Source organism: Rhinoraja longicauda, chromosome 9, assembly GCF_053455715.1.
Source record: "Rhinoraja longicauda isolate Sanriku21f chromosome 9, sRhiLon1.1, whole genome shotgun sequence".
Taxonomy (NCBI): Eukaryota; Metazoa; Chordata; class Chondrichthyes; order Rajiformes; family Arhynchobatidae; genus Rhinoraja; species Rhinoraja longicauda.
The window spans coordinates 33,711,829-33,727,522 of NC_135961.1; the positions used below are offsets into that span (position 1 = coordinate 33,711,829).

Below are 15,694 nucleotides of genomic sequence, written 5' to 3' on the forward strand. Positions count from 1 at the left end.
AGGACCATTCTCCAGATGGTGAGAGGACAGTTCAATTGACTGATCCATCCTCTACATTATCCACGACATTTAAATAAAAAATCAAAGTGTGGGAAGGTTGACGCAGTATTGGCTCTTTACTGCACTTATCTCAAAACATTTTACAACCATGTGAACATAGAATGTTTCACAAGGAAAACGTGACATGGTTGTAAAATGTTTTCAGATAAATGCAGCAAAGAGCCAATACTGCGTCAACCTTCCCACACTTTGATGCAGTTTAGTTCTGCAACATAAGCTCTTCGGTCATAGCTTGGTGTTAGATGTCTTCTCTTGCTTTGATCAACTCTTCTCGGGCAATTAGGGACAGGCAATTGACAGGCTGGCTCAGTCTGCAAAGCCCACATCCCTTGAATGTATTACAAAAAATAGACCCAGGTGTTGAATCCGATTTACAGAATCATAGACTGCAGTTGCTAATCTAGCATTTATAATCAGTTAAATCTAAAATTTGGACTGAAGGCAATTAGAGAGTCAAGTCAAATTAAAAAGTTTTGAAGTATCAACCAAAAAATAGTTAAAAGAAATATCCAGAGATAACTTCAGGTTTTAGCATTGAGCTGAATAAATCATAAATATAAAAAAATCTTTCATACAAATATAAAAGGAGAGAATCTCTTTAACAATTTAATTGGATTTCACCAGAGGCAGCCAGGGTCCCAATGAAAAGATTTTTTTCAAATGTTGCCAGTGAAAATATAGATTGAGTCTCAGGATTTTACGTTATCTTACTTTTGGAGATACAGTGCAGAAACAGGCTCTTTGGCCCATTGAGTCTGTGATAACCAGTGATCACCCTGTACACTCTCACTATCCTACACACTAGGGACAACTTCCAATTTCACCTAAACCTACAAACACACACGGTCATAGAGAGAACGTGCAAACTCTGTATGGACAGCATCCTCAGTTAGGATCGAACCTGGATCTCTGGCGCTGAAAGGTAGCAACTCTACCGCTGTGCCACCTTTGCCAGCAGGAAGATGCTTTATATCACAGGTGTGAGGGGGCAGGAGACTTGCAAGATCCATCTTGTAGAGCATGGTGGGGAGCAGATAAACAAATTCTCCTTCAGATGTCAATCATTTCACAGGGTCTTGAGTCTTAAGTAACAAGAGCAGAAAGAGGCCCATCAGCACCTGTACATTTGTCGATTTTCCTTTCAAAGTGGATAATCATATTTTTCCACAACATACTCCAGCTGACCTCTCATTAACCGATCTATATTCAAACGTGCAATGCTGAAAGAAGTTTCATGGATGCATACAAACCAAGGCTGCATCACTGTGGGTGGCTCAATTGTGTGAATGGAATCCAGAGGCAATAGTCATAGAGTCATATAGTGTGGAAATAGGTCCTTCAGCTCATCTTGCCCACACCGACCAACATGTCCCATCTACGCTAGTCCCACCTGCTTGTGTTTGGCCCAAACCCTCTAAACCTTTCTTATCCATGTACATGTCCAAATATTTTTTAAACATTGTGATCATACCCTGCCCCAACTACCTCCTCTGGCAGCCCATTCCATACACCAACCAACCTTTGTGGGAGTAAATTTGAAATACTTCAGTGTTTGTAGATGACCCCGTCAGCATTTCCAAATTGGATTGTGGTCAATTTTGACTCCACTGTGACTGCTGAGCTTTGCTGTGCTAAAGTTTTGGATAAATCACGATCTCCAGCTGGTTAGCAATAGGTAACAAGCCAGGACATATCACCATCATTCCAGCCAGCCAGCCTCAATGCAGATGCCAAACAGGTAATGCAAGCTATTAATACTTGGAATGTCATTCACAGCAAGAACCAAAGCAAGTCGTGAAACAGTCAACACCCAAGAGATAGATTGTCATAGAGTCATACAGTGAGGAAACAGGCCCATCAGCCCAACTTGCCCTCACCAACCAACATGTCCCACCTACATTAGTCCCACCTGCCTGAGTTTGGCAGTCTCAATGATTCTTAAACATTGCGATAATATCTACCTCAACTACCTCCTCCGACAGCTCGTTCCATATACCCACCCCCTTTTGTGTAAAAAAGTTACCCCTCACGTTCCTATTAAATCTTTCCCCCTCACCTTAAACCTATCTCCTCTGGTTCTTCATTCCCCTCCCGGGCAAGAGACTCTCTGCATTTACCCAATCAATTCCTCTCACGATTTTGTACACTTCTATAAGACCACCCCTCATCCTCCTGTGCTCTAAGGAATAGATAGCATGTACATCTTTGCTGGGAGATTGTCCACTCTGAAAAGCTAACCCACTTGAAATAGAAGGTAGACACAAAATGCTGGGGTAACAGGCAGTATCTCGGGAGAGAAGGAATGGGTGACGTTTCGGGTCGAGACCCTTCTTCAGACAGTTTTGCCACTTGAAATAGATACTTAAATAGCTAACTCCTTGAAATAGTTACTTTTCAGACATATGAATATTGAAATTACGAGTGTAAAAGGACGGTCCTTTCATCCTTCCATAAATGCACAGAATGATGATAGAAGGATATCTATAGAGGGAGTACAGACAAGGTTCACCAGATTGATTCCTGGGATGGCAGGACTTTCATATGAAGAAAGACTGGATAGACTCGGCTTGTACTCGCTGGAATTTAGAAGATTGAGGGGGGATTTTATAGAAACTTACAAAATTCTTAAGGGGTTGGACAGGCTAGATGCAGGAAGATTGTTCCCGATGTTGGGGAAGTCCAGAACAAGGGGTCACAGTTTAAGGATAAGGGAGAAGTCTTTTAGGACCGAGATGAGAAAGTTTTTTTTCACACAGAGAGTGGTGAATCTGTGGAATTCTCTGCCACAGAAGGTAGTTGAGGCCAGTTCATTGGCTATATTTAAGAGGGAGTTAGATGTGGCCCTTGTGGCTAAAGGGATCAGGGGGTATGGAGAGAAGGCAGGTACAGGATACTGAGTTGGATGATCAGCCATGATCATATTGAATGACGGTGCAGGCTCGAAGGGCCGAATGGCCTACTCCTGCACCTATTTTCTATGTTTCTATGTTTCTAAGGATATGAAGACACAAGGAACTGCAGATGCTTAAATTTTTGAGCAAAACACAAAGTGTTGGGTGAACTCAATGGGCCAGGCAGCATTTCTGAAGGATATGGATCCTACGATTTGGATTGAGACCCTTATTCAGGATGATTGTTTTGGGAGGGAAAAAGCTGGAAAAGAGGTGGGAGGTCCAGATGGGCCCCAAGGGATGGTAGGTGTATGGAACGAACGGGCTGCCAGGGGAGGTAGTTGAGACAGGTACAATCATAATGTTACTCCAGCACTTTTGTCTCTTTTTATAGGTGATGAATTACTGTCTGCATGACCAGACAACTGTAACAGACACTCAATCTTTGCCACTGAGCAACAAAGGATCCTGATCACATTTCCAAAGTCAATTAAATCATCCAGACACAATAGACAATAGGTGCAGGAGTAGGCCATTCAGCCCCTCGAGCCAGCACCGCCATTCAATGCGATCATGGCTGATCACTCTCAATCAGTACCCCGTTCCTGCCTTCTCCCCATACCCCCTCACTCCGCTATCCTTAAGAGCTCTATCCAGCTCTCTCTTGAAAGCATCCAACGAACTGGCCTCCACTGCCTTCTGAGGCAGAGAATTCCACACCTTCACCACTCTCTGACTGAAAAAGTTCTTACTCATCTCCGTTCTAAATGGCCTACCCCTTATTCTTAAACTGTGGCCCCTTGTTCTGGACTCCCCCAACATTGGGAACATGTTTCCTGCCTCTAATGTGTCCAATCCCCTAATTATCTTATATGTTTCAATAAGATCCCCCCTCATCCTTCTATATTCCAGTGTATACAAGCCTAATTGCTCCAGCCTTTCAACATACGACAGTCCCGCCATTCCGGGAATTAACCTAGTGAACCTACGCTGCACGCCTGTAAAGATTCTCATTTATAATAGACAGCAGGTATATCGTGTTTGATTACATTGTACTAAAGGGAACGTTTGCTTTTGAATAACTTGTTGAAACAAATCATCAAGCTCGTGACCTCCAGATAGGATTTTATAAACGTTTTAATTAAATAAATCACAGTACGCGCATCCCTGTCTGAACTTTCACCTCCCAGTTTTAGTTTAGTTCGTTTTAAAAATACAACACGCAAACAGGCCCTTCGGCCCACCAAGAACATGCCAACCCAGTGATCTCTGTACACTTGCACTACCCGACACACTAGGGACAGAGCCCAATTCATTTTTAACCAAAGCCAATCAACCGACAAGCTGGTAAGTCTTTGAAGTGTGGGAGGAAACCGGAGCACCTGGGGGAAACCCACACGATCATGGGGAGAATGTGCAAGGTCCATACAGACAGCACCCATAGTCAGGATGGAACTTGGGTCTTTGGCGCTGTTAGGCAGCAACTCTGCTGCTGCGCCACCGTGACCCCCTCACTGCAAGAAAGTAGATTACTTGAGACAAAGCAATATGTTCTTACACTTGAAGATTGACATTAAAAGCTCGAGTAACTCAGCAGGTCAGGCAGCGTTTCTGGAGAAAAGGAATTGATGACCTTTCTTCAGACGGAGTCAGGGGAAAGAAAAACGAGAGATATAAACAGCGATATAGAGACTTAGAGAGATATAGTGTTACACTTGAATGGTTACATAGCAGATGTAAATACTACTCACACTGCACAGAAGGAGTTCTCTTTCTTGGGCTTTTTCTTTTCTTGTGCATCACTGAAATCCAAAGCGGCTTTGTCCATGCCCAATAATTCACTAATCCTATCCCGACCGTAGAATTCTCCATACTTGTCCATAACCTGCAGGAATGCATGGTAAAATGTTACCAAAATATTTTACTGCCATATTAAGGTATGTGCCTGGACCTATGAGAGTAACAGCAGATAAAACAAGAGTCAAGGGTGTTTTATTGTTATATGTCCTGAAACAGAACAATTACATTTAGTTTAGTTTATTTCGTTTAGAGATACAGCGCTGAAGCAGGCCATACGGCCCAATGAGTTTGTGCCAACCAGTGATCACCCCCTACACTAACACTATCCTACACATACAAGGGACAATTTACAATTTTACCAAGCCAATTTAGCGTACAAACCTGTACATCTTTGGAGTGTGGGAGGAAACCGGAGCATCTGGAGAAAACGCACGCAGTTCACGGGGAGAATGTACAAACTCCGTAAATATGGCACTCATAGTCAGGATCGAACACAGGTCTTCGGCGCTGCGCCACCATGCTGCCCAAAAAAATCTTACTTGCAGCAGCACAACAGATATATAAACATTGTAAACACCATTATAAACAACAAAACAGTTCCATTTATTAAAAAACCCCATAATAGTGCAAAGAAAAAAACAATAAAATCAATGCACCCCAAATCTATGTTGTGCCAGCTTAGTTGAAGGTTGTAGTGTTTAATAGGCTGATGGTTGTCTGGAAGAAGCTGTTCCTGAACCTGGACGTTACGGTTTTCAGCGTCTTGAACCTTCTTCCCGATGGCAGCTCATGAAATACGACCCAAAGGACAAATCAAAGTGCTGGAGGAACTCAGCAGGTTAGGCAGCATCTGTGATTATGCCACATTTCGGTTTGGAATGGTTCTTCGGATCACTGAAGAAGGATTCCGACCCGAAATGTCATCTGTCCGTTTCCTGAACAGATGCTGCCTGATCTGCTAAGTTCTTCCAACACTCTGTTTTCTGCTCAAGATTCCAGCATCTGCAGTGTCTTGTGCCTCCATGAAATGTGGCAATTCTGATCTGCTAGTGTGTTAACATGTTCCTCTACAGATTATGTAAAGCGGAGTTCCTCAGGCAATCAGTGGAAACCAGTGAATTGACAAGAACATCGACAATCTTTGAATAGTTTATATAGCAAATAACCCCTCAAAATAGTCTGCCGTCAAGTAGGGTGGCGCAGTGGTCGAGCTGCTGCCTCGCAGCACCAGAGACTCGGGTTCGATCCTGACAATGGATGCTGTCTGTATGGCGTTTGTACGTTCTCCTTGTGCCCGCGTAGGTTTTCTCCAGGTGCTCCGGTTTCCTCCCACTCCAAAGACGTACAGGTTTGCAGGTTAATTGGCTTTGGTAAACATTGTAAATTGTCCCTAGTGTGTAGCATAGTGCTAGCGACGGGGATGGCTGGTCTGCGCTGACTCGGTGGGCCGAAGGGCATGTCTCCGCACTGTATCTCTAAACTAAACTAAACTAAATTAAACTAATAATCAAAGTGTTTTCCTACAGCAAAAGGTAACCAGGGAGCACAGAATGAAAAACATCACAGAATGTGTGGGTCGGAAGACAGTAGTTACCTTTCTCTTCACAAACTTGTCCCAGTAGTTATATGGGAAAGATCTGAAAAAAAGGAGTGCAGTGTCAATACCATTGATCACATCTCTTAACACACTCATACCATAAAAGTAACAAACATACTGAATTTCCTGACCAGACGTGGAAAGATAGTGTAATTTTGATTTGGTTTAACAGGTAGTGTAATTTTGATTTGGTTTAGCAGTAGCTGAATATATGCATATGTTCCAGAGTATCAGTGTGGTAACATATTCTTAAAGGAGCCAGAGCTAATCTGTGTTGTAGCTGTTGTCTTTGTTTGACGGCACTGGGCCTGCACTCACTGGAGTTCAGAAGGATGGTGGGGGACCTCATTGAAACTTGCTGAATAGTGACCTATAGGGGGATTGCACGGCAGGCGAGGTCACGGCCTCTGACCCGTACAGTTGCCATGCAACGCCTACTGGGGGGGCACGCCGTGTACTGCAGGCAATCACTTACTAGGGCTTTCAGTGCAGCGGGCCCTCTTAGCTCAGTCTTTATGATTGGAACGACTTCTGTTGTGGAACAGTTCGCCAGTCGAAATGAGAGGGTGTTGCAGTTTTATGTTGTGGCCGGACTTTGCTGCAGCTCGACTTCTCCCATCTTCTCCCATCAGAGCGTCTCCGGCTCCCTCCCGGCGCTCCGAGTGTCCCGACACCTCTCGCTGTTCCTGTGCTCCTCCAAGCTCAGCGCCCCTGCTCCGCGCCTCGCTCCCCGGTCCTCTTCCTCCTCTTCTTTGGGCTTGACACAGCTCCTCGTCTTCCACCGCCTGCTCCTCCAAGGCCATCGAGCACAGCTCCCTGGGCCGTTCGCCCTCAGGCCCCAGTGGGTCGCCGACCTCCAGCGCTCGCTGCTTCTGCCCCTGCAGACCCTCCAGGCCTCTCGGCTCGGGTTCTTCCCGCTGGTCCTCTCCCAGCTCACTCAACCCTGTCCTTTCCTTTCCTCCTCCTCCTCTTCTTCTCCCCCCGCCAGCCGGTCGGCGGCCCTCTGCTTCTCAGCCTTGCTCTGCTGCCTCCCTTCCCGGCCGCGTTTCCCCTTCTCCCGCCGACTGGCCAGACGTCTTCCCAGCTGCTTCTTGCGTCCATGGGCTTGGCAGCCCTTCTCCTGGTTCCTCTTCCTCCGACAGATCCTCCAGCTTCCTCATTTTTTACAGCACACAAATTGGCCTTTTGGCAGCTTTTTAAAGGTAAGAATGTCCATGTTGCATGTATTGGTAATGTATGCCGTAAGCTGCCATGTCCTCCAGACGGCTTGAGCGACTCCGTGTGTCACGCACTTTGACCTTACGACCTTACGTGCAATCTCCTAATAACATGGTGCCCAAAACTGAAAACTATACTCTAAATGTGGCCTCACCAACATCTTATATAACTGCAACATGACCTCCCAACTTGTATACTCTGTAAGTATGCAGCTGTTTGCAAAAAAGGAATTTCACTCCGCATATGTACACGGATAATGAAAGCACCTTTGAATTGAACCATTGTACTTACTGAGTGTTGATGACCAGCCTATCCCACTGTCCCTTGATGTCATCCTCTGAAGGTTGCTCTGTGATGTATAATCCATCAAACTCCAACTTCCTGGCGACCTCCTTCTCTCGTTTGAAAATAACCAGGGGGACCTACATGAACAAAACAATTGGACAAGCTCAGATAGACACAAGGTGCTGGAGCAACTCAGCGTGTCAAGCAGCATCGCTGAAGAAAAAGGGTTGGTGATGTTTCAGGTCGGGACCCTTCTTCAAAGTGAAAGTAGGGGTGGGGAGGGGAAGAACTGGAGGAGAGAAAAAAACAGGACAAATCAAGGCCGGGCAACAGATGACCTCAGGCAGGGTGGTTCCGTGATAGACCAATTGTTAGCTAGGGAGGGTGTGATCCCAAGAGGGATACATTGTTGTGAACTGTGGAACAGGACGCGGGTGGAGTAAGGATGGGGGGGGGGGGGGGGGGGGGAGGAAGGAGGTAAGGGAAGGTCATCTGAGTTACACAGCAGCCCAATTTCAAAGATCACAATTCTACATTTCCGTGAACCCCTTTATCATTTGACTCCCGACTGGCTTTTAATCCCATGCAAGAAAGACATTTATCTTCAAGGAATTGATATAACTTTGATGCTCCACTGCAAAAATAACAAGAATTTGGACAACTGTGCAATAGCTGATATGTAACAGCCATCGATCAGCCATGTTTGAATGGCGGAGTAGACTTGATGGGCTATAAGGCCTAATCCTGCTCCAAGAACCTACGAACAGCAATGTTATATAGATTGGGTATTATTTTTCTAACTTCAGAAGTGCAACATTAACTTAGCACACAACCAATAAAATGTTGCAACTTAATCTTGATTAACATTGATCCTGATATGCTTCATTTCTTTCATATACTTTTGCTCATTGATTTGATATCAAAAACTTAGTTAAAGAGCATTGTACTCCAGTTTTGAGTATCTGCATTAATTCAGACCCTCATAAATTGACAACAAATCAAAGACAGGAATGTTCCATTATTCTTATTCCAATTATTTTTTTGCCTCAATTTTTCAGACTGGTTTGTTAGATATGTACGATCTAGTTTTTAGTTTAGAGATACAGTGTGGAAACTGGCCCTTTGGCCCACCAGTTTTGCCACTATGCCAGTTTTGCATCCGACACACTTGATGCATTTTACAGAATCCAATTAACGTACAAAACCACAGGGAAATTGGGCAAACTCCATACGAGGCTGCAACTTTACTGCTGTGCCACTGTGCCACCTTCCAACACTTTGTGTCTTTTTTTTTGTCAACTGCAATTCCTTGTTTCTCCATCACAGAGAATATTTATTTCGTCAGGTGCTTGCAATGACCAGAAGTGTCCATAGCCTTACTTTTAAACAGTAGTAGCCAATGATGCAGAAGAAGGAGATGATAGTGTGTAGGATGGCCAGAATCCTCAGTGTGGGCTCCATATAGCCACTGCTTTCTTGTAGAACGTAATGCACTGTGACCCTACGCCCACCTCCCATTCCGCTCCATCGAGAGTCTCCACCATCTTGACTGTAAACACCAAGTCTTTTTTCCTTCTCTTCTAACGATGGGGACGTGGAGACCTGTTGCACAGTGATTCAATGATTCAGTGATGCTTTATTGGCACATGTACCCGAGCACAGTAAAATGCTTTGTTCTGCATACAACCCGGTAAAATCATGTAGCAGACTTCACCTCTCCAGTACACAAATGTCGCCACGTTTTTGGTGCCCACAAAGTTACAACGTTCTGGGGACATTTTTGCAAACCAACAATGATCGAAATTCCCAACACAATTCCATACTCATCATACACAAGCATTTCAGGTTTACAAATGTGTGCTCTCTCAGTGGCGGTTTGGTTGAGGAGGAATATCATGAAATATCATTATTTAGAAATTATACATTGAAAGTATCAATCGCAAAAGCCAAGTGCTTTTCAAGTTTGACTTTTGTTATTGTATTTTGAGCTCCCAATGCACAGGTGAGGAAATGGTGGGTAAATAATGTTGTCCCCCAGTGACCTTTTGATCTCAAGTTAGTTCTGTGGTTTCATTGAACCTTCAGAAGTGAATGATTTTGTCCATACACTCTACTATTGCTATTATGGACCTCGAGATAACGGATTTCGGTTATAGTGGACGGAGACATCCATTCGTGGTGGCGGTTGGCGGGCGGCGCGCAGAGCAGCAGAAAGGCAACTGTGGTGGGAGAGTGAGCAGTAAACCACTCTTGAAGAGGAGTTCAGAAGGATGAGGGGGGGGATCTCATTGAAACTTACCGAATAGTGAAAGGCCTGGATAGAGTGAATGTGGGGAGGATGTTTCCACTGGTGGGAGAGTCTAGGACCAGAGGCCATAGCCTCAGAATAGAACGTACTCGGACCCATAGACCCTCAGGAATGAATGAATGAATGAATGAATGAATGAATGAATGAATGAATGAATGAATGAATGAATGAATGAATGAATGAGCTTAAAGCTTAAAACTCACAGTGTTTGACATTTGAACGCTGAGACAAAGGTTCTGACTGTCTATCATAGCTGTGCCTCTCATTGTTTTATACACCTCGATCGGGTTACCTCTCAGCCTTTGACACAACTAGGAAAACAATCCAAGTTTCTCCAACCTCATTTCACAGCTAACACCCTCTCATGCAGCCAGCATTCTGGTAGACCTCTTCTGCACCCTTTCCAAAGCCTCCACACCCCTCCTATAATGGGGTGGCAAGGGCAAGGATACCTACAGTTTGTGGTGTTCCCATGAATGCTGCCATTCCCATTCCAGAGGGTTTTTGGTAAGGATTTATTACATTTGCAAAAAACACTACTATTCCCCCACCACTTCTTCAGCACCACAGGAAATGTCCATTACATTTAAACAAGGAAACAACGTCTCTTACCTTGTAGAAAAGGAGAATGAAGTTAATTGCAAAGGCGACAAACAATGCCAACATCCTCATATTGTAGAAGTTACGGGCAAAATAATTCTGGAAAGATAGGAAGATAGTTTAGTTTAGTTTAGTTTGGACATACAGTGTGGAAACGGGCCCTTTGGCCCACCAAGTCCCTCGTCAATCAATGATCACTGGACACTAGTCCTATCCCACACACTAGGGACAATTTACAGAAGCCAATTAACCTACAAACCTGCACGTCTTCGGAAATGTGGGAAGAAACCGGAGCACCCGGAGAAAACCCACGTGATCACAGGGAGAACATACAAACTCTGTATAGACAGCACCCGGGATCGAACACGGGTCTCTGGCGCTGCGCGGCAGCAACTTTACCGTTGTGGCACCGTGCCGCTTATATTTCCTTTCTGCTTCCATTTATAGACATCCTTTAATTTCAAAGTGTCACATTCAACACTGCTTTAAATAATTAACAATCAGTTCGCTTTGCAAGAATAAATGTCACATAAATTATTTTATCCGCTGGTCACAATATCCAGCAAAATGATGGAAACAATTTAGTGTGTAATAAATTGTTAGATTGTTAGCAATGAATCATAATTGAAGATTAATTGATGCTCTCACTTTGCTTTAATTTGAGGCTGTCCAATTATCAAATGTCAAGCAGTAATTCTTTCTGATATAGTTTAGTTTAGAGATTCAGTGGAGAAACAGGGCCTTCAGACCACCAGGCCCATCCACGCCGACCAACAATCATCCATACACTAGTTCTATGTTATCTCAGCTTTGCATCGTACACACTAGGGGCAATTTATAGAAGCCAATTAACCTACAAACCTGCACGTCTTTGGAGCGTGGGAGAAAATCCACGTGGTCATGAGGAGAACGTACAAACTCCGTACAGACAGCACCTGTAATCAGGATCAAACCCAGGTCTCTGGCACCGTAAGGCAGCAACTCTATATACATATTACTAAAACTCTCATCTTGTATATTTGTCTATTTGATTGTACCCGAAATACAGCCAAAACATTACACAATAGCACAACAATTTTAGGCCCACCCTTCTCACCATTCGCCTGCGGTCTCGATTGATCAGGTTTTCTTACATTTTAAAAGCAATTAACTTAATAAGCTTTAATAAATGTGCTCACCCCCCTCTGGGAGGACCGGCGCCGGTCCCACCTGCCCTGCGCCTGACCTTCCTCCCAGCGCGGCGGCAGAGGGTCAAAGAAGATGGCCGCCGGCAAGACGAACATGCCACAGCGCCTTGCGGCCGCTCTCCTGCTGCTGGCCACCGCGATGGCCGACCGGGGCCGGGGTGAGTGGCTCCCTCTCCCCTTTCCTCTCCCCCCCTTGGCCGCCCCCGGCCCCGGGGGAGACTCCCTGACCGGCAACGGTCCACGGATCGTCAGTTGGAGGAGGGTTGACGGGCCCGCAGTAGAGGTTTGCACCCAACGGGTCCACGGCTCGCTCTGGCCGCTCGGGGTCGGGGTGAGTGACTCCCTCTCCCCTTTCCTCTCCCCACTTGCCTGCCCACACCCCGGGGGGAGAATCCCTGGCCGGCAGCGGGTCCATGGGTCATCAGTCGGGGAAGGGTTGCCGGGCCCACAGGAGAGGGTCAACGCTGCACAAGTTATTATTAAAAATATGATATGGAGATATAAGGGGGGAAGGGGGGGGGTGATGACATTTTTTTCAACACTGGGGTAACTCATAAAATGCTGACAACCCACCACCATATGGAGAGGTAATGCTGGAGTAACTCAGCAGGTCAGGCAGCATCTCAGGAGAAATTACACTACCATATGGAGAGGTGTTAGTGACTGGTAGAGATGCATTTAAGAGGAGGCTGAATAAATATAAGAAGGAAATATAGGTACACTAACGTTGTTTTAAATGATGAAAGATTGGGGAAGGCTGTGGCACATATGACTGTTTGTTTCTGTACACTCTGGGTACAGCTGTGTAGTTTAGTTTAGTTTATCAGTGTCAAGTGCACCGAGGTACACTGATAAGCTTTGGTTTGCTTGCTACTCAGCCAAAGAAAAGACTATACCTGAATACAATCAGGCGGTTCACAGATAAAGGGTAAAGGGTCCAACATTCAATGTAAAACAATGCAGAGTGGCTCTGATCTGGACTTCATTGCCAGCATGAAAGGGACCTTAACACGACGATGGGAAAATATACTGGGCATGAGGAAAAAGAGTTTGCTTTATCAGAATCTAATGGGCTGAATGGTCTCATCCTGTGCTGTAACAATTCAATGATGTTAAAGTTTTTTAAAAAACAGATAGAAAATGGTTTGCAAAGACCAATTTCTGTGGTTGAACAGGGAAGAGAATCAAATCATTTCATACTAATGATGCGAACATAAAATCAAAATATCACACTCACAAGTAGCTTCTGCTGGTAAGCTGTAATCTTCTTCCAGAAGGCAGACTCTTGGACTTCAGGTTCATCTATTTTCTCAGCATGTCGCTGTCTCCTTTTTCGTCCAGGCTTCTGTTCTGTCATATTTTCTGCTTTTTCTCCATCCTCACTGCTTTAATGCAACAGGACACTTGTTATTTAACATGCTTCAATCATGATATTTAGTACTCAAAACGTTAAATTAAATGCGAGACGTTGACATGGGAGGGGAAATGGTCATGGTTTTCGAGGTGGGGGCCACTGAGCATTTGGCCATCGGTGGGATGGGGGTCATTTAGTTTTGTTTATTTTTGCAATGCAGCGTGGAAATAGGCCCTTCGTCCCACTGAGTCCGTGCTAACCAATGATTACGCCTACACTGGTCCTATGTTATCCCAGTTTTGCATCCAACACACTGGGGACAAAATGCATACCTCCAGATTCAGGTACAGTTTCTTCCCAGCTGTTATCAGGCAACTAAACCATCCTATCACCAATTAGAGAGGGCTCCTGACCTACCATCTGCCACATTGGACACCAATGAATTATCTTTAACTGCACTTTACTGGACATTATCTTGCATTGAACGTGGCATCCTTTTTCCTGCATCTGTACACTGTGGACGACTTGAATGTACACTGTGGACGAATTATTTACAGTCTTTCTGCTGACGAGATGGCATTCAACAAAAAGCTTTTCATGCTACCTCGGTACTCCTGCCAAAAATAAACTCAACTAAACTTACAGAACCCAATTAACCTACAAACTTGCTCGTCTTTGGAATGTGGGAGGAAACTGGAGCACCCAGAGAAAACCCACGCAGTTACAGGGAGAACGTACAAGCTCCATACAGACAGAGCCCATAGACAGGATCGAACCTGGGTCACTGGCGCTGTTAGGGAGCAACTCCGCTGCTGTGCCACTGTGCCGCTTGTTGTGGGACTTTGAAGTGAGTAATATCATTGTAGCTAATCGGTACATCATTGTTACAGGGGAACAGGTTCAAGGATCGAACTTGAACAGAAAAAGGCTCTCGCTCTGCCTGCCTCCGTCCGCGATGCTGACCGCGACTCAACCCATTGGTGAACCCCTCTCGTGCATGAACTAATTTATGGCTTACTGGCGCCTGCCTTTATACAGGTAAGAAATCAGCTGTTGAAATAACCACCAGTAAATCCTGGCCAATAGTGCTGATCCCAAATTCAAACTATAACCAATGGCAGGGGACTGCATCCAAGCGAGGCCCCCACCCCCCCCCACCTTTGGGAACAAACGCTATCGGCCGCAGACTGGCGCGTAAAGCAATACACAGCACTACAAACTTGGCGCACAAATCAATACACACAGTGCTACAGAATTGCTGCGTAAAGCAATACACACAGCGCTGCCAGTTTGGCGCGCAATGGTTTAAACAGAGCGCTGTGGCTTAGCACGTGGGGATTTCAATAAAGAGCTGTCGGCTGCAGCGCTAGGGATTCTCAAACAAATCGATACCAGCCACAGCGCTATGGGCTTTAAACATAGCGCTATGGCCACAACGCAGTGGGTCATAGATTGTTCCGGCAACATTCTCGTATAACAATCATCTCATCAGATTTGTAAGTGCCAGTGGTGTAAGTGATTCCATCTTACTACCTCCCTTACATCTTACATCCTGATTAGCAAGGGTGTCAGGGGTAATGGAGAGAAGGCATGCACATACACAATGTATGCTAAACTCCTACAGACCGTCACTTAACCTTCTATCTCCAACGCTTCCTGATTTAGCTGTTGGGTACCTTTCCCCTGGGATTGGTGGCAGAATCTTCAGTTGTCTTACAATCATAGAGTCATGGAAAAAGGCCTTTCGACCCAACTTGCCCATGCTGACCAAGATGCCCCATCTACATGAGTCCCACCTGCCCGTGTTTGGCCCATATCCCACTAAATCGTTCTTTTGCCCAGGGATATGCGGAGAAGGCAGGAAAATGGGGTTGAGAGGGAAAAATTGATCAACCATGATTGAATGGTGGAGTTGATGGGCCGAATGGCCTAATTATGCTCCTAGAATTTAGGAACTCCCCACATCCTGACTAAACTCCAGCGTCCTTTCTCTTCCCCGAAAGCCAAAATTCACAGCTAACCGGGTCGTGTTGGCTGTGTTTGAAGATGACCATAACCGTATCAGTTTTCTTAAGGTGAGATGGGTAAAGTGTAATGGAAGTGTGTGTGGTGCAATTATGTTACGCACAGTGAGTGATAGGGGCCTGGATCGCAATCCAAGGGGTGGTGGTGGTGGGACATATGTTAGCGGCGTCTAAGAGGTTTTTGGATAGACATAACTACAATCAAAACATTCCAAGTTCATCCAACCTCTCGTAGTAGGTAATGCCCTCTAATCCAGGCAACACTCTGGTGAAAAGTGTCAGATCAATGGCCCTTCATGCCAACGTTAACTGTTTCTCTTTCCACAGGAGCTGTGTGATCGTCTGATTATTTTCCGCACTTTCTATTTCA

General features: G+C 45.2%; 1 protein-coding gene across 4 annotated transcripts in view; it reads right to left on the minus strand.

The window, feature by feature from the left end:
• ryr2a (ryanodine receptor 2a (cardiac)) overlaps positions 1-15,694 on the minus strand; it is a 423,773-nt gene that overhangs the window by 17,231 nt on the left and 390,848 nt on the right. For 3 of the 4 annotated variants that reach the window (XM_078405073.1, XM_078405072.1, XM_078405070.1), the window contains 6 exons: positions 13,184-13,331; positions 10,772-10,858; positions 9,232-9,453; positions 7,858-7,988; positions 6,346-6,388; positions 4,703-4,836 (listed from right to left, as the gene is read on the minus strand). In XM_078405073.1, the coding sequence (XP_078261199.1) occupies positions 4,703-4,836; positions 6,346-6,388; positions 7,858-7,988; positions 9,232-9,453; positions 10,772-10,858; positions 13,184-13,331 (765 nt within the window). The remainder of the gene's footprint in view (positions 1-4,702; positions 4,837-6,345; positions 6,389-7,857; positions 7,989-9,231; positions 9,454-10,771; positions 10,859-13,183; positions 13,332-15,694) is intronic. The other variant, XM_078405071.1, reaches the window with a different exon arrangement.